At 50.9% G+C, this 17,879-nt stretch overlaps 1 protein-coding gene across 3 annotated transcripts in view; it reads left to right on the forward strand.

The window, feature by feature from the left end:
- Positions 1-16,267, forward strand: part of LOC309362408 (uncharacterized protein) — a 109,631-nt gene extending 93,364 nt beyond the window's left edge. For all 3 annotated transcript variants that reach the window (XM_081931754.1, XM_081931753.1, XM_081931752.1), the window contains exon 2: positions 12,781-16,267. In XM_081931754.1, coding sequence (XP_081787880.1) covers positions 12,888-14,447 — 1,560 coding nt within the window. In that variant the 5' untranslated portion in view covers positions 12,781-12,887 and the 3' untranslated portion in view covers positions 14,448-16,267. The remainder of the gene's footprint in view (positions 1-12,780) is intronic.
- Positions 16,268-17,879: the final 1,612 nt, after the last annotated feature.

Genomic DNA, 17,879 nt, shown 5'->3' on the forward strand with positions numbered 1-17,879 from the left:
AGGTGCTTGAGGACTCAGTGGCTACAGGTGAGCCTCCTCCGGGGCCCAGTAACCCTTCGGCCTCTCCTGAACTACAGAGGCTTAGGGCAGAGAGGCGAAGGGAACTGGTTGCTCCCAGGAGGAGTGCTTGCCTTAAGGCCAGAGGAGGTGGGGCTCCTGGGGACCGGGACCGCCCCTGGCCTTAGAAGAAGATAAAGGTCAGTCAGCCCGGTCCCAGGTTGCGGGAGCAACGTCGTTGGCTTCAGATCTTCCAGTGTTCCTGTTCCCTGCCCGGCCTCCTGCTTCTGACCTTCCAGCGTTCCTGTTCCCGCCCAGCTCCCAGTTTCGGACCTCGCCTCTCATCTTGAGAACTCTGACTACGATCACGGTACCTTCCCCCCGGGGCCAGCACAGTTTGCTCCCGCCACACCCGCACTCCCCCTTCGTTGGGGTGCGTTCGGGAAGAGCCAGAGGCCATGGCTGACCAGGCAGCTGCCCTGGTGGCATTGGCCCAGGAAAACCAGGCCTTGACCCACACCGTTCAGCAGCTAAGCGATGTGGTTGCGGCGCTTCAGCAGCGTTTGGAAGCCTTTCCAGATCCTGGGGCCGACGCCCTAGCTCCAGGCAAGTACCCAGTGGCCTTGCCAGAGAAATTTGATGGGACCCAGGCCAGTTTTCCCATGTTCCTCGCCCAGGTCAAGTTGTACATTCAGGGGCGAGCCCGGAACTTCCCTGATGACCGCACCAAGGTGCATTTTTTAATCAGTTTGTTAAAGGACCAGGCGGCCAAGTGGGCTTTGCCACTGCTCCGGCAAGACTCTCCTTTGCTAACGGACTATGTGGGGTTTTGTAACCACTTAGAGACTGCGTTTGGTAACCCTCTGAAGGAGAGCCAAGCCAATCGGGCGATTCGTCGGTTGAGACAGGACAAGTCCACAGCCGCCGCCTACGCCACAGAATTTTGGCTGTTGGCACAAGAGTTGTCTTGGAATGACTCTGCACTACGGGACCAGTATCTTGAGGGACTGTCGGACAAGATACTGGGCCAGTTGGCCATGATGGATCGTCCCACCACACTGGATACCCTCATTCAGTGGAGCCTGCAGATAGACGATCGGTTGGAGGACCATCACCAGGCCCGGGACCGCCAGCACTCCCGGCTCCTAGCGCCAGTCCTTCCCAGCAGGTCCATGCCCACAGCCGAGTTGCCAGTCGAGCTAACGCTGCTCGGGGCTGCGCGACCTCGTCTCTCCCCCTCGGAGAAGTCGCGGCGTCGGGAGGGGAACCTGTGCCTTTACTGCGGTGGGGGTGGACATTACGCCCGTTCCTGTCCCAAGAAGTTCCTGTCCCAAGAAGCTACCAGTCGCAGGGAGATCGCCAACCTCGGTAGCCGAAGGCCCTAGCAACGTGGGGTCCCAAACCATGCAAGAAGGGCCCTCACCAGTGGAATTGCGACATCTCATGGTACCGGTGCGTCTCTACCCTCCAGGTGGTCCCTGGATTCTTACCCACGCTTTGGTAGATTCGGGGGAAACCCGCTCCTATATGGACGCTGCCTATGCCGCTCATCATCAGGTGCCACTTCAGAACAAGCCAGAACCGGTACAGGTGGAGGCAATTGACGGACGGCTCCTGCATTCGGGTGCCGTCACTCGGGAGACCCAGCCCTTGGTCCTGTGTCTCCAGCAGCACCGGGAGGTGCGAACCTTGGACATTGCCTCCATGCCCTGGTTCCCCCTGGTGCTCGGAATGGACTGGCTGGAGGCTCACAACGTTCAGATTGACTGGGTCAAACGGACCGTGCACTTCCCAGGCCCATGTTCCCATGCTCAGTCCGAGATGCTAGCGGCCGCACCCGCGGAGGAGGCAGCACCCACATTCCCAGCCGTGTACCGGGACTACCAAGACGTGTTCGAGGAACGGGGGGCAGACCAGCTGCCGCCGCATCGGTCTTTTGACTGCGGCATAGACCTCCAGCCCGGAGCGCCCCTACCGGTGAGTCGCTTATAACTCTCTAACAGAGCCAGAGCGCGAGGCTTTGCAGGACTTCTTGCGCAAGAACCTGGAGCGTGGTTTCATTAGGCCTTCTACCTCGCCCACCGCTGCGCCAGTGCTCTTTGTTAAGAAGAAATGTGGGGAACTCCGCCTTTGTCATGATTACCGGGCCCTGAACAAAATTACCATCCCAGACCGGTACCCCTTGCCCCTTATCTCGGAGTTGCTGGAGCGGGTGCAAGGGGCACAGGTGTTCACCAAGCTAGACCTCCAGGGGGCCTACAACTTGATTCGGATCCGAGCCGGGGATGAGTGAAAGACAGCATTCGGGACCCGGTACGGGCAGTTTGAATACCTGGTTATGCCTTTCGGTTGTGCAACGCGCCTGCTGTGTTCCAACGGTACATCAACCACGTGTTCCAGGACTTGCTAGACAAGTACGTGGTGGTGTACTTGGATGACATTCTGGTTTACTCCCGTGACCCGGCTCGCCATGAGCGACATGTCCGGACCGTGCTGCAGCGCTTGCGCGAGCACCGTTTATATGCAAAGCTCAGCAAGTGCGAGTTCCATCAGCGGTCCGTGGACTTCCTTGGTCACCGGCTCTCTCCAGATGGGGTGCAGATGGATCCTGGAAAGGTGGCAGCGGTGCGAGAATGGGCGGCACCACGGAACCACAAGGACCTACAGCGTTTCCTGGGGTTCGCCAACTATTATCGGACCTTCATTGCAGATTATGCTCATCGCACCACCCTGTTGACCCGGCTACTGCGCCCGAAGACGCCGTTTTCCTGGGACAAGGAGGCAGAGGAGGCGTTTCAGGGGTTGAAGGCCTGTTTCCAGAGAGCGCTGATCTTGTGGGGGAGGAAGGGAAAGGAGAATGTTAGCCGCTTTGAGACTCCTTAAAGGGGAGTGAAAGGCAGGATATCAAATCCAAACTCTTCTTCTTCTTCTTCTTGCAATATCCTGACCCCTCTCGACCCTTTGTGGTGGAGACCGACGCCTCCAGTACGGCTCTCGGTGCCGTCTTGTCTCAGCAGTATGGACCTGAAGCGCCACTCTTACCCTGTGCCTTCTATTCCCGCCAGCTCCTTCCAGCGGAGCGTAACTATACCGTGTGGGAGCGGGAACTACTGGCCATCAAGGTGGCCTTTGAGGTCTGGCGGCACCATCTTGAGGGGGCATGACATCCGGTGGAGGTGAGAACCGACCACCGGAACCTAGAGTACCTCCAGCTGAACCAAAGGCAGATCCGGTGGGCGTTGTTCTTTTCCCGGTTCCAGTTCCGGATCCGCTACATCCCTAACTCCCAAAACCAGAAGGCGGATGCCCTGTCCCGGAAACCTGAAGACAACGCAGACACGGTACAGCAAGCAGTACCCACCACGATCCTACCACCAGCTGCATTCCTGGCCACCCAGGAGGCGGAGCCACTGCAGGCTCGGGTGCGGGAACAGCAGCGGGTCGACGCTTGGGCCCAGGAACGACTCCGGGAGCTGGCTGAAGGGTCCAGCCCTCAGTATCCGGGGCTGGTCCTGCATCAGGGCCTTCTGCTGCACCACGGTCGCCTGTACATCCCGCCAGGGCCACTGCGGCCGGAGGTTCTCCGGATGACCCATGATGCCCCAGCCGCGGGACACTTTGGACGGTATCGGACCACCCATCTGGTAAGCCGTGACTTTTGGTGGCCCCGCCTGAAGGCTGATGTGGCTTGCTACGTTGCTGGTTGTGATGTCTGCCGGCGTGCCAAGGGCCCTACCGGGCGACCCCCCGGCCTACTTCAGCCATTGCCAGTTCCACCACGTCCTTGGCACACGGTTTCGCTGGACTTTGTAATGGACTTACCCCCATCTCGTGGCTGTACCTGCCTTCTAGTTTTCTCTGACCATTTCACTAAGATGGTGCACTGTGCCCCCTGCCCATCTGTACCCACAGCCAAGGAAACCGCTCAGCTGTACCTTCAGCATGTCTTCCGCCTGCATGGCCTACCTGAGCGTGTGGTGTCTGACCAGGGCGTTCAGTTCACATCCCGGTTCTGGCGAGCATTGCACCAGACCCTCGGGACAGAGGTCTGTCTCTCGTCAGCCTACCATCCACAGACCGATGGCCAGACGGAACGGGCGAACGCGGTGCTGGAGCAGTATCTCCAGTGTTACTGCAGCTACCAGCAGGATGACTGGGTCGACCACCTAGCATTGGCGGAGTTCGCCTACAACAACGCGGTGAATGCGTCCACCCAGCAGACCCCGTTTCAGGCCAGTTACGGTTATCATCCACGGCTGTTTCCAGATGTGCTGCCGGCATCCGCGGTCCCTGCGGTGACGGAGTGGCTTCAAGAGCTCCAGTCCCAGCAACAGCTTTTGGTGGAGCAACTGCACCAGGCCAAGGAGGCGTACAAGGCCCAGGCCGACCGTCACCGCCAGGTGGGGCCGGAACTTCGCGTCGGTGACCTGGTATGGCTCTCCACTCGCCACCTCCACCGCTCTCGACCTTCGTGGAAGTTGGACGCCCGTTTCACCGGCCTGTTTCCTATCGTGGACCAAGTCTCACCTGTGGCATTCCGTCTCCAGTTGCCCGCAACCCTGAAGGTTCACCCAGTCTTCCACAGGTCCCTTCTGAGTCCGGTGGCTTCTGACCTTCCAGCGTTCCTGTTCCCGCCCGGCTCCCAGTTTCGGACCTTGCCTCTCATCTTGTGAACTCTGACTACGATCACGGTACCTTCCCCCCGGGGCCAGCACAATCAGCTTCCCCTCTGGCCCCCCACCGATCCGGAAGACATCCGTGACTTGATCGTCAAACTCAAAACAGGGAAAGCGCCTGGGCCAGACCTGATCCCGGCAGAAGCTATAAAATACCACGCAGACTGGTGGGCCAAGGTCCTGGCGACCATCTTCGATGCAGTTAACAACTCTGGAATGATCGCGGAAGTATGGAAGGACGCTGTTATCGTTCCAATCCACAAAAAGGGCTCACCAGATGACCCAGGGAATTACAGAAACATCAGTCTGCTCTCAATAGTGGGGAAACTGTATGCCCGCTGCCTGTTGAACAGACTTATCCAATGGGCCGAAGAGAAAAAATTAATTGGGCCCGAACAAGCTGGATTCCGCCCAAAACAGTCAACAATCAATCATATTCTAATTTTACAACATCTTGCCTGGAAATATTCCACCCCAAAGGGTGGCCAACTCTGTGTGGCATTCATTGACCTAAAGGCAGCATTCGATAGTATCCCCAGGAGCACCCTCTGGGAAAAACTCACCCGCTGGGGCATCGACAGAAGGCTTCTCTGGCTAATAATCAAACTCCATGAGAACTCAGCGGCTAGAGTGAGATTCACCCCCGAGGGTGATCTCACCAATTCAATTCCCATTAACAGAGGTGTCCGACAGGGTTGTATATTGGCTCCACTCCTGTTCAACTTGTTCATAAGTGACATGAGGACTCCCCTAATAGAGGCCCAAGAATGGATTCATGCACCCCACCTAGCACTTTATCGCTGCCCCTTGTTACTATATGCGGATGACGCAGTCATTCTTTCTTTTTCTAGAGTAGGTCTCAGGAGGGCCTTACAATTTTTTGGATCATACTGTAACGCAAACTCCCTTACAATTAATTATGGAAAATCTAAGATCCTGATTTTCTCAAAGAGCCGGAAACTCCATAATTGGAGAATTGATGGGAGAGTCATTGAACAAGTCTACAGATTACAATATTTGGGAGTTTGGTTACAACATAACCTCAGATGGAAGGCCCATGTAGCCTATGTTACAAATAGAGCCAAAGCTATCTCCTTGGCGATTCTTCTTCACCGATGGGGCCCTTCATATCCCATCGGCGCTGAAAGTCTTCAAGGCCAAGGTGATCCCGACAATTGCTTATGCCATCTCTATTTGGGGGACTTTTGTCAACCTATCTCACCTGGAGGTCATTCAAAATCAGTTTTTAAGAGGGATATTGAAACTGCCCAACTGTGTAAGTAATACAGCGTTACGCATGGAACTTAATATTGTATCCCTGGAAAATGCTCTGTGGAAGCACATACTTTGTCACTGGTTATCTCTATGGCACAATCTCCCAAACTTGTACTTGATAAAATGTATGTGGAGAGATGATTTCCAGAGCCCATGGGTAAAAAATTTACAGCTGAAAATTACGGCAATGGGAATCTCCCCATCCAAATTACTAGAACAGGACATAGTCCCAGCTAAAAGATCAGTAACCTTTAAGCTAGAGGAGATGGACTTGCAGCAGAAAATGGTCTTGGGCAATGGTACCTGCTCACCTCTAAATCTTGGTTTATTACCCCTCTTAAGGCTCCCAAACTATTTGAATTCCTTAACTTCTTCAGCTCATAGATATGCGTTTGTAAAGGCAAGATTCAACACCTTCCCATCGAACGTGCTGAGAAATAGATTCTCCAATGGACAGATATCGCTCTTATGTGATTGTAATTGTGGGGCACCGGAATCGTTACATCACATAATTTTTGACTGTGCTCTGCACTTACCGGCCAGGAGCAAGTTTCTTGCTCAATATCTTAAGGGAATTGCCGATGATACAATTGAAGCCAAACTGAGATATCTACTAATTGACGATGACCCCCTAAGATCACTCATGGTTGCCAGATTCTTGATCAACGTCCTATCCCTAAAGAAGAGAAACGGTCTCCTGTGTGGCTCGGATAACCCCTTTAAACCATGATCTATGTTTTAGGTGATATCACCATTGTTTTAAACCATGATCTATGTTTTAAGCGATATCACCATTGATATCCGTGATTAATTTATGAGCAGAGGGCGATGTATAGGTTACAAATTTATTGTAATGTATGATGGTCGTCCTTGTTTTTGTTTTGCTTCGGTTCCTGCTTGTCTTTTGTAAGTTTAGGCGATTTTAAATTTGGAGGTCTAAGTATAATATGTTGGTATGGGAAACTGTCGTGTAACGGGCCAATGGCTGTAATAAAGATCAATCCAATCCAATCCAATCCCTCTCCGAATCCTCCATCTCCCTCCCTTCTCTACTGGTGTTGCGCTGAGTTCCTTCCCTCTGCTGGTCCCCTCTCCTGCATCGCTCGGGAACCTTGCCTCCACCTCTCTTTCCGATGTCAGTTCCCTGACATCCACCTCCCTCCCAGGACCCCCTCCACCCCCGGCCCAACCCTGTGACGTAACTTCGTCTCCTTCAGCCGACGATGCAGGGAATCCCTGGAAAGAGCTGCCGTCATCCCCCGAGGACTCAAACCCCGCTTCCCACCCGCTCCGATCTCTTCGCGCGGGACAGGCTTCCCAGTCCGATTCCTCCTCCTATGACGCTTCTCCCCCTTTCTATTCGGAAGCAGGAAAACCCACAAAATCCTCTTCCTCGTCTGTGGTCCCAAATTGCTCCTCCCAGAATCTCTCTATTGGTTTGGGTTTACCCGGATACCTGTCGTGGAACTGCTCCACAAGATATCCATCATCGATCGCCCCCGTGGGAACCCACGTGTTTTCTGACTCGGGTTCTCCCTCCCAAGCTACCAAGTACTCCACCTGCCACCCCCGCCATCTTGAATCTTGGATTTCTACCGCTTGGTTGTGGTGTTCCCTCTCCTCTACCTGCGGGTGTGTGGTGACTTCTCTCTCTCCCCCCTGGAACTCCTGTTTCCCCCCTGTACGGTGAGAGTAGGGACCTATGAAACACCGGGTGTATTTTCATGCTGTCTGGCAACTTGAGCTTGAATGCCACGGGGTTCACTTGCTGTGTTACCTCAAAGGGTCTCAGCCGCTTTGGCCGTAGCTTCTTGCACCCTCCCTTGAAGGGTAGCCCTTGGGTAGACAACCACACCCGGTCTCCCACCCTTATGGTCTCCCTTTCCCGGCGGCGCTTGTCTGCTTGCCTCTTGTAAACTTCCTTGGCCCTTTCCAAGTTCATCTTAAGTTGCTGGTGCAGGGCCTCCATTTCTTCCACAAACTGTTCTGCCACAGGCATGCTCCACTCTTCCTCCCCCTTCCCCGGGAAGGCCCTGGGGTGACACCCATAATTGGCCATGAACGGGCTCATTCCCCTGGACACATGCTCAGCGTTATTGTATGCAAATTCAGCCAGCGCTAGTCTCTCTACCCAATTGTTCTGTCTCTCATTGATGTAGCAGCGTAGGTATTGCTGTAAAATACTGTTCGCTCTCTCTGCTTGCCCATTGGTTTCCAGATGTCTCGCCGTCGAGAACCCCACCTCCACCTGCAGCAAGTGCATGAGCTTCCTCCAGAACCGCGAAGTAAATTGTTTCCCGCGATCCGATATGACCCTCGAGGGAGCTCCATGCAGCCTGAAGATGTGATCAACAAACAACCTGGCTGTTTCCTCTGCCATTACTGCATGCGAGCAAGCTATGAAATGGCACATTTTGGTTAGCAGATCCACTACTACCATGACTGCTGTCTTCCCTCTAGACTTGGGCAAATCTGTCATAAAATCGATGGATACCACCTCCCAGGGTCTTCCCAGCGTGGGTAAGGGTTCCAGCAACCTTGCGGGGGCAGCCCTCTCCCCTTTAGCCCTTTGGCAGCGGTCACACCCCTGTACATACTCTCGTACATCTTCCGTTACCCTTGGCCACCAGAACTGCCTGGTAACCAGCAACATGGTTTTGTGCTGACCAAAGTGCCCCGTTGGGTTGTCGTGGACCTGTTTGAGCACCCTTCCCCTCAAGGTCTCCCCTGGTACGTATATCGCCCCCTTGTAGTACAGTAGCCCTTCCCTTTCCTCAAAGCCTTCCTGGTTTTCCCTCGCTTCCCGGAGTTCCCTGATTCTTGTTTGAGCGAATTCGTCGTTGCGAATCAGCTCGGCTAGTTCTCGTTTCCCAACCAACGCTCCCCCCCACACCCATCGTTCCTCTGGGAATACGTGTCTGACTTCCGGTGGTCCCTCTCCTTCCGTGTACTCCGGCTTCTGGGATAGAGCGTCTGCTCTTACGTTCTCCTCTCCCGGCACGTACCAGATCTCGAAGACGAACTTGGAGAACTCCTGTGCCCATCCAATCTGTCTCTGGTTGAGTACTCGAGCCGTTCTCCAGTATTCCAAGTTCTTGTGATCCGTGCACACCTGGATCTTGTGCTGGGCCCCTATTAGCAGATGTCTCCATCGCCGAAAGGCTGCATAAATCGCAAGCAGTTCGCGATCATACACCGTGTAGTTTTGTTCCGACTTGCTTAGTTTCCGCGAGAAAAAGGCGCACGGTCTCCAGCTTTGCTGGACCCACCCCCCCGGCTGCAACAACACCGCTCCGATGGCCCGGTCTGATGCATCTGTCTCCAGCCTCATTGGCTTCTGCAGATCCACGTGCAGGAGTTGCTACTCCGAAGCGAACGCCTTCTTCAGTCTTTCGAAGGATTGTTGGGCACTTTCTGTCTAGGCAAACTTCTTTTTGCTACTGAGACAATCCGTGATGGGTGTGGTCAAGTGGGCGAAGTTCTTGATGAACTTCTGGTAGAAGTTGCTGAACCTGAGGAACCTCTGCACATCCTTCCATTCCAGAAGTTGCTGAACCTGAGGAACCTCTGCACATCCTTCCATTCCAGCACCGCCTGCACCTTGCTGGGGTCCATAGCTAGGCCCCTGTCCGACAACTTGTACCCCAGAAATTCAACTTCTCTGGCGTGAAATTGGCACTTCTCCAGCTTGACCCACAACTGGTGCTTCTGCAGTCTCTTTAGCACTTCCCTGACGTCCTTTACATGCTGTTTCTCATTGTCCGAATAGATTAGGACGTTGTCCAGAAAGGCTACGCAGTTCTTGTACAGCAGGGAACCCAACACATGGTGCATGAAGGCTTGAAAACAGGCTGAGCCTGACTGTAATCCAAATGGCATAACTAAGTACTCAAAGGCCCCCAGGGGGTGAACATGGTGGTTTTCCATTCGTCCCCCTCCCTCATCCTAATCAAATTGTACGCTCCTCTGAGGTCCAGCTTGGTGAAGATTTTCCCCTTCCTCACCCGTGTTAAAATGTCATCAATTCTGGGCATTGGGAAGTTTTCGGGTAAACAAATCCTGCGTCCACTCAGGCTTCCCTGCGTTGCCTCTGCTTTGAAGCTGACCCGGCAGGAGAGCAGAGTAGCAGCAGCAGTCCTGCGTCCGTGTGAGATGAGAGAGGGATAAATCAAGTCCAAAGACAGATCGGTTCTTATCTCTAGAAGCGTTTATTTACAAGCCATAAATCAGTCTCATTCCATCGGAGCTTTCTGGCATCTCCGTGCTTCCAAAAGCACACACACGCAGCCTCTGAGCCTGAGCTGTTTCTCCGACAGAAGCGAAAGCAAGTCTGAACACTGACGCACTTCTCTGCGTCAAGCTCCTCCCAGATACAGGACACCACAGAGTTTTAACCCTGTCAGTTACAAACTCCACAGGAAGGTCACGGGTTCTGATACAAGGTTCAAGGCCCTATAATCTACGACTAATCTGGGCTGATTAGTGTGTTTTTGTCCACAAAGAACACCGGACTGCCCCCTACCGCCTTTGATTCTCTCATGAAACCTCTTTTCAGGTTCTTGTCAATAAAATCCCGCAACTCCTGCATCTCCCGGTCCAACATGGCATACAGCTTACCCACTGGCAGCTGAGCCTCTGGGAGTAAGTTGATTTGGCAGTCAAAGGGCCTATAGGGTGGTAGCCTGTCCGCCTCCTTCTCGCTGAAGACCTCCTGCAGGTCAGCATACTGTGGTGGCACCTCTCCTCTTGGCTCCACTGCCATTCCCGCCACCCTGGCCACCGTCATCCTTGGCTTTCGCCCCCCTAGACAGTGTTCCAAACAGTGATCGTCCGCTCATGCCAAGCCACTACTGGATCATGTAGTGCTAGCCAGCTCATGCCTAATATTATTGGGGGTCCCGCCAGTGTGGCCACGTGAAAGGCAATGGTTTCCGTGTGCCTGGAAACCCTTATTCTCATTGGTGGGGTCTGATGCGTCACCTCCCCTCCCAGCAGTTCCCTGCCATCTATCGTGGTGATTTGGAGGGGGAAATCCAGGGGCAGTAGGTGGAGTTGGTGCTCTAGAGCGAAGTCCTTGCTGAAGAAATTGCAGGAGCTGCCTGAATCCAGCAGTCCCTTCACCTTGACTGGGTGTCCGTTTTGGAGTTCTAGCACCACCTCTATGGCTATTGCTGCCTTGGGGGGGTCTGGTTGGGGCACTTCTATTAGTTGCTGGCCTGGCTGCTGTGCCTGCTGATTGGCAGCCAAGCGTTGGCATTTCCCTGCACCTTCTCCTCTTCCCCCTCCTCCTCACCACCAGCGGCTCCCACCATCCCTTGCCAAGCCTTTCTTTGTGGACAGGCCCTGGCAAAATGTCCTGGCCATTGGCAGAGGAAACACTTCCTGGTGCCTTTCCAATCCTTTCCCTCCCTTTTGCATCCTTCACTGGAGTTTGAAACCTCACGCGCGCGCTCTCCATCGATTTCCATTGGCCAACTGGCTGGGAAGGCTGCCTTGGCATTTCAGGAATGCGGTAGTCAAGGCAACGCTCTCCTCTCCCCTCCCGCTTCTCCAAAGCGCGCACTTCCTGTCTCACTCCTATCGCAAGCACAGCTTTCGTCAATTCATCCATCGACTGCAGGCGGGGCGCGCGGGAAAGCTCGTCCTTCACAGTTGGAGACAACCCCTCCTCAAACAGCATTTGTATGGGTGGAGAATCTAGGTCCCACTCCAGCCGGTGTATCAACATCGCAAAATGGGACCAGTAGTCTCTAACTGATAGGTTCCCCTGCTTGCAGCCCATCAGTTCACGTCTGGTCACACTCTGTTCCACTTGGCTGTAATACATCACATCGCGTCCAAAGCCTGAAAGAACTTCCGAAGCTCCTTCAAGGCAGTATTCTGCGTAGCCATTAGGGGCCTGACCCATTCACGCACCCCATCCTGCAGATGCCCCATGATGTATGCCACCCTCTCCCTGTCATCAGCAAAGTCATCATGCTGCAGTTCCAAAGCGTACTCTATTTCCGTTCGGAATGCGTTATAGTCCTGGGGCTTCCCCCCAAACTTGTGTACCAGTCCTGGCACCTTCCTTGCCACGGGGGTGGGTCTGACCTGTGCATCCTGAGCTTGCCTTTTATCCAGCCACGCCGTCAGTAGAGCCACACGCTGTTCCAAATCTCGGTTCCTCTCCACCAGATTTTGCACTCCAGCTGCTTGCTCCGCGGCGCCGGCTCCTCCAGTCTGACTCATGGTCTCCTGCCTGTGCACAAGTAACGTTATAAGGGGTTACTTGTACGTAAGTTGCCGTTACTGCTGGGCAGATTGCCTGGTTAACCTTGCCTCGGCTGACAGCCTTTCACTCCGTGGCCGTTCAGTCGCTTGCAGAATCCGTCAGTGGGCGTTTCTTGAACCTCTTCCAGCAAAGAAGTTGTTTGACGCCAAGTCTCCGCCTACTCTCCCTGCGCTGAAATCTTCTGCGCAGGGAAGGAGTGGGCAGAGGCGTGGCCGTGCTCTCCCCACTAGTTTAGGGCGAAGAGTCTTGGAGACCCCTCTCCGAATCCTCCATCTCCCTACCTTCTCTACTGGTGTTGCGCTGACGTCCTTCCCCTCTGCTGGTCCCCTCTCCTGCATCGCTCGGGAGCCTTGCCTCCACCTCTCGCTCCGATGTCAGTTCCCTGACACTTAATTAAGGGTTAGGAAAGGCTGATGATGCATTACCAGTATTTAACATTATTTCATCTGTCTTTCCTAAAAATTTGGAACATATGGAGGACAGGAAAGAATGTACGAGACGTCAAAATAAGAGCAGGTGCTAATTGATGTGTGCAATATTCCTTTGTTCTCTTCCTAGGTTTCCTTTCCCCCTGCTCCTCCCTGTTGAAAGAAGACAATGGAGAAGGCAGTCAAAATTCTGGAGGGCCATGTCCAATTGGAATAACAAAGAAACCATATAAATTCATGGAATGTGAAAAGAGAGAGGAGAAACAATTTGAAAGTATGGAGTGTGGGAAGAGTTTCACTGACAGTGGAACACTTGGAAAACATCAACGGACTCACACAGGAGAGAAACCATTTAAATGCATGGAGTGTGGAAAAAGCTTTGGTTGGAGTTCAAACCTTCGTATACATAAACTCACTCACACGGGGGAGAAACCATATAAATGTAAGGAGTGTGGAAAGAGCTTCAATCAGAGTGGAAGCCTTAGAATCCATCAACGGATTCACACAGGGGAGAAACCATTTAAATGTATGGAGTGTGGAAAGAGCTTCAGTCAGATTGGAAACCTTAGAAACCATCAACGAACCCACACAGGGGACAAACCATTTAAATGTATGGAGTGTGGAAAGAGCTTCAGCGATAGTGGAACATTTAGAAAACATCAACAGACACACACTGGCGAGAAACCATTCAAATGCATGGAATGTGGAAAGAGCTTCAGTCAGAGGGGAAGCCTTAGAATCCATCAACGGATTCACACAGGGGAGAAACCATTTAAATGTTTGGAGTGTGGAAAGAGTTTCAGTACGAATAGAAGACTGAATATTCATCATAAAACTCACACTGGGGAAGAACCGTTTAAATGTATACTGTGTGATAAGAGCTTCACTGAGAGTAGAACACTTAGAATCCATCATCGAATTCACACAGGGGAAAAACCATATAAATGTATGGAGTGTGGAAAGAGCTTCACCGATAGTGGAACATTTAGAAAACATCAATGGACTCACACAGGGGAGAAACCATTTGAATGTATGGAATGTGGAAAGAGCTTTCTTGATGGTACAGCACTTAGAATCCATCAACGGACTCACACAGGGGAAAAACCATTTGAATGTATGGAATGTGGAAAGAGCTTCACTTCTAATGGAGCAATAAGAAGACATCAACGGACTCACACAGGGGAAAAACCATTTGAATGTATGGAGTGTGGAAAGAGCTTCACTTCTAGTGGAGCAGTAAAAATACATCAATGGACTCACTCAAGGGAAAAACCATTAAAATGCATGGAATGTGGAAAGAGTTTTATTGAGAGTAGAGAACTGAGAACCCATTATCAAACTCACACTGGCGAGAAACCATTTAAATGCACCGAGTGCGGAAAGAGCTTCAATCGCAGTGGAACACTTAGAAAACATCAATGGACTCACACAGGGGAGAAACCATTTAAATGCATGGAATGTGGAAAGAGCTTTATTGATGGCACAGCACTTAGTATCCATCATCAAACTCACACAGGGGAAAAACCATTTGAATGTATGGTATGTGGAAAAAGCTTCACTTGTAGTGGAACACTTAGAATCCATCAACGAACTCACACAGGGGAAAAACCATTTGAATGTATGGAATGTGGAAAGAGCTTCAGTCAGAGTGGACAGCTTAGAATTCATCAACGGAGTCACACAGGAGAGAAACCGTTTAAATGCATGGAGTGTGGAAAGAGCTTCAATAGAAGTGGACACCTTAGCAAACACCATCGAACTCACAGAGCGAAAACAACTTACTTAAATGGAGTGTAGATAGCGCTTCAGTCCTGATGTTCTTACAAAAAATCAATGGACTCACAAGGAGGAGAAGCTTTAAGAGTTGAAACCCAACAATCTACCAACAAACTGAAAAAGCAGAAATGATTTGAATGGAAGGAGTGTGGGAAGTTCTTCTATTACTTTATATGTATATAATTTTATATGCAATTTATTTTTATATGCAATTTATTTACAAATTGCTACATACTTTCCAGATACACAATTATTTCATACTTGACTTCCTCTCCATGGTTTCCCCATAGAATTTTTACACCTTACCTTTTCCACAGCATAGCAACATCACCTACCATTAAAAACCACTAAGTCTCTTTATCATGGCCCATTCTTTCTTCATGGACAGCACTTAAAAATTCAGCCGCTATTAAAGTAATTTGATCATCGCTGTCCGCCAGCAGGTCCTGAACAGTTGGTTGTGTAAACACCTGTCTATTAAATTTTAGGGCCTCAAATAATTGTCTTCTGGCATAACTGCCAAAATCACAGGAAAAGAATATATGCTCTAAAGTATCGGGTTCCTGTTTTCTGCATTTGCAGAGACGCTCTAATTCTGGAATAGCTAAGTATCTTCCTCTCACTACCACCGAGGGAAACATGTTAAATCTGGCCAACATAAACAGGCCATCTTTGTTTCTTCCCTATGTACATAAAAAAAATCCCTTCCAGGAATTCTCAACTAAAGGGAATTGAATTCTTCTTGAGCGTATCAGCCAGAAACTTATAGCTGGTTCTTTTCTTCAGCAATTTTGAGCATTGTAATCAGTTTTTCTGGTAGTGTGTTTGGAGTTCTTGATCTTGAGTTTCATAAAATCAATCAAACTCCTGGTAGTTTATTTGCTTTTGCATAAGCTGATTTCACTCTGAAAGCAAGAATCTCCATCAAGTCGGTTTTTTCTTTCTTTCTCCTCGTTTCTCCTTCTCTACTTTGGTTGAGGGTGTCTTCCTTGTCTGGCCCATAGTCAAGTTCTTGTTAACACCCAACATTTTTATAGCTTTCCACTTTTGGCAGAGTGCTCCGATGTTCCAGTAACCCCAGAGCCTTATGGGGGGGCCTATACCCACACTCTCTCTCCCACCCCCATGGCACCTGTAGTAAAGTTAGTACTTTGCTCAAGCGGAGAATGAGGCCTTGTGGGAAACCAGCAAGAATTATGGGAACTAGGTCCTGTTGCTTTAACCCATAGACCCGTTGGCTCCAAGGGCGTGAAAGGTTTACTATGGGAGAAGAATTCTCTGGGTAATGTCAAGGGTTGATACCTTTGAGGGAAGTTATGGATACCCAGCCGGTGATGCTATCTCCCTGTTAATTGCCCAAAGGAGGTGCATCTGCATAAGCGCCAAGAAAGGGAGGAAACATCTTTGATCTAGGCTCTGGAGTCTTAATTGGCCCAGCTGTCAGAAGTTAAAATTATTAGCCCACAAGCTGGTCATTGGAGAATTCAAATGTAACCAAGAGTGGTGATTGGGCCTGGGGGATCTGATTCCACGTGCAAATTAGGGATAAAAGATCTTGAGAATGGCTGGGAAGGCACGCTCTGCAGTCCGCAAAATCGCCCGGCTGCTGCTGATGTTCCACCTAAGCAGCCGTTCTTTTGTGATGAAGGTTTTCTAAGACCTCTGAATGCCGATCTCTGAAGGACTCTGAACTATCCTATCTTTGCCTTAGAGTGTAGAAGTGAGTATTAGCTAGCTATATTTTGCAACGTTTTTATTTTCTCTTTACTTGTAATCTACCAAAAGATGTGCCTGCTTTTTAGCATGTTCTTTATGTTTTAAAATAAATTTTAAGCAAGAAACTTTCTCTTGTATTGTGTGTACCTATCCGGGGGAATAGCTAAATCCAACGCCTAGCTTCTTGGTTGCGCTTTACTAAAGAATTTCTGCCTGCAAACTTGTGGAAGCAACTTGTAGTTTGGGGTTAACCGGTAACAAAGAAGCACGGCCGTCTCCCTTGAGCTGTGGCTTAAGGTAACCCTGGGACAAGGGAGTGGTGGCAGCCTTACCAGTTCTGTTTCGTCCTGTTTCTGAAAAGGTCAAAGGGTCTGCCAGCCTTGCTCCAGAAACCTGGTCTGGCCGGAGAGCAAAGACAGGTGAGGGAGGGGCTAATGGTTGGGGACCAGTTGACCACAGGACCTGATCTGCTGCGGAGGGTGCATGGCAGGCGACTGAACTCCGATGCGACAACCTGGAAGTCCCAGAGTGCTGGAATGGGATGCTTAAGAAACCTCTACAGATTCTCAAAGGGGAGAAGAAAACATTTAGATGTATGGAGTGTTTGACGTATTTCTCTCTGAGTTCACTTTCCTTCCCATCAATGAACTCAGATAATGGGAAATCAGTCTTAAATGCATGGCGTGCATGTGAAGTTCTGGTATTTGTATATAAAGTTGTATAGACAGGTCTTTAAAGAAATGAAGGTCATGTCTCACAAGTATTGTATAATAATAATAGTTTTTATTTGTTTTTTATTAATAATATTCAAATATAAAGGATTTCATGCTCCCCAATGCTGATGTTATGTTTGGTATATTTCACACGCCTGTCTGAGTGGAGCGTGAGAAAGGAAGACTGTCTTATCTCTCTTCCAGTTTCATACTGTGAAACTACTTTCACTTTTACGTCGTACTGTTTTGTTGTTGGAGCTGATGAGAATGGATGCCATTATGCATATGTATGTAAATATAAACCAGAAAGACATTTACTTCTGCTTCATTGACTATGCAAAAGCCTTTGACTGTGTCGACCACAGCAAACTATGGCAAGTTCTTAAAGAAATGGGAGTGCCTGATCACCTCATCTGTCTCCTGAGAAATCTCTATGTGGGACAAGAAGCTACAGTTAGAACTGGATATGGAACAACTGATTGGTTCAAAATTGGGAAAGGAGTACGACAAGGCTGTATTTTGTCTCCCTGCTTATTTAACTTATATGCAGAATTCATCATGCGAAAGGCTGGGCTGGATGAATCCCTAGCCGGAATTAAGATTGCCGGAAGAAATATCAACAACCTCAGATATGCAGATGACACAACCTTGATGGCAGAAAGTGAGGAGGAATTAAAGACCCCCTGCGCCCCGGCCCTGCCTCCCCCCCCATCGGGAAATGGGGGTGAGACTGACCGGACCCCCCTCTCCCGGCAAGGGATTAAAAGGGGGGGCATGTCCCCTTTCTGCCCCGGAGGGCTTTTTCCCAGGTGGGGGGGGGTCGCCTTCCCTGCCGCCTCCGGGGATCGAACCCGGGACTTTCTCAGGAGAGAATCAGGAAAACGGAGCTGGTTTGGAAGGAGGAGAATTTGTGTCTTCTGGGAGGGAGGGGCCACTCATTCCTCCCCCCTCCGCTTCCTAGAGAGGCAGGGAGGTTTGGAGGGGGAGGGGCCAAGGGGGGAGGGGAGGGGCCTGATCCACCTTC

Source organism: Podarcis melisellensis (genome assembly GCF_964234715.1).
Source record: "Podarcis melisellensis genome assembly, contig: HAP1_SCAFFOLD_170, whole genome shotgun sequence".
In the NCBI taxonomy this organism is placed as follows: domain Eukaryota; kingdom Metazoa; phylum Chordata; class Lepidosauria; order Squamata; family Lacertidae; genus Podarcis; species Podarcis melisellensis.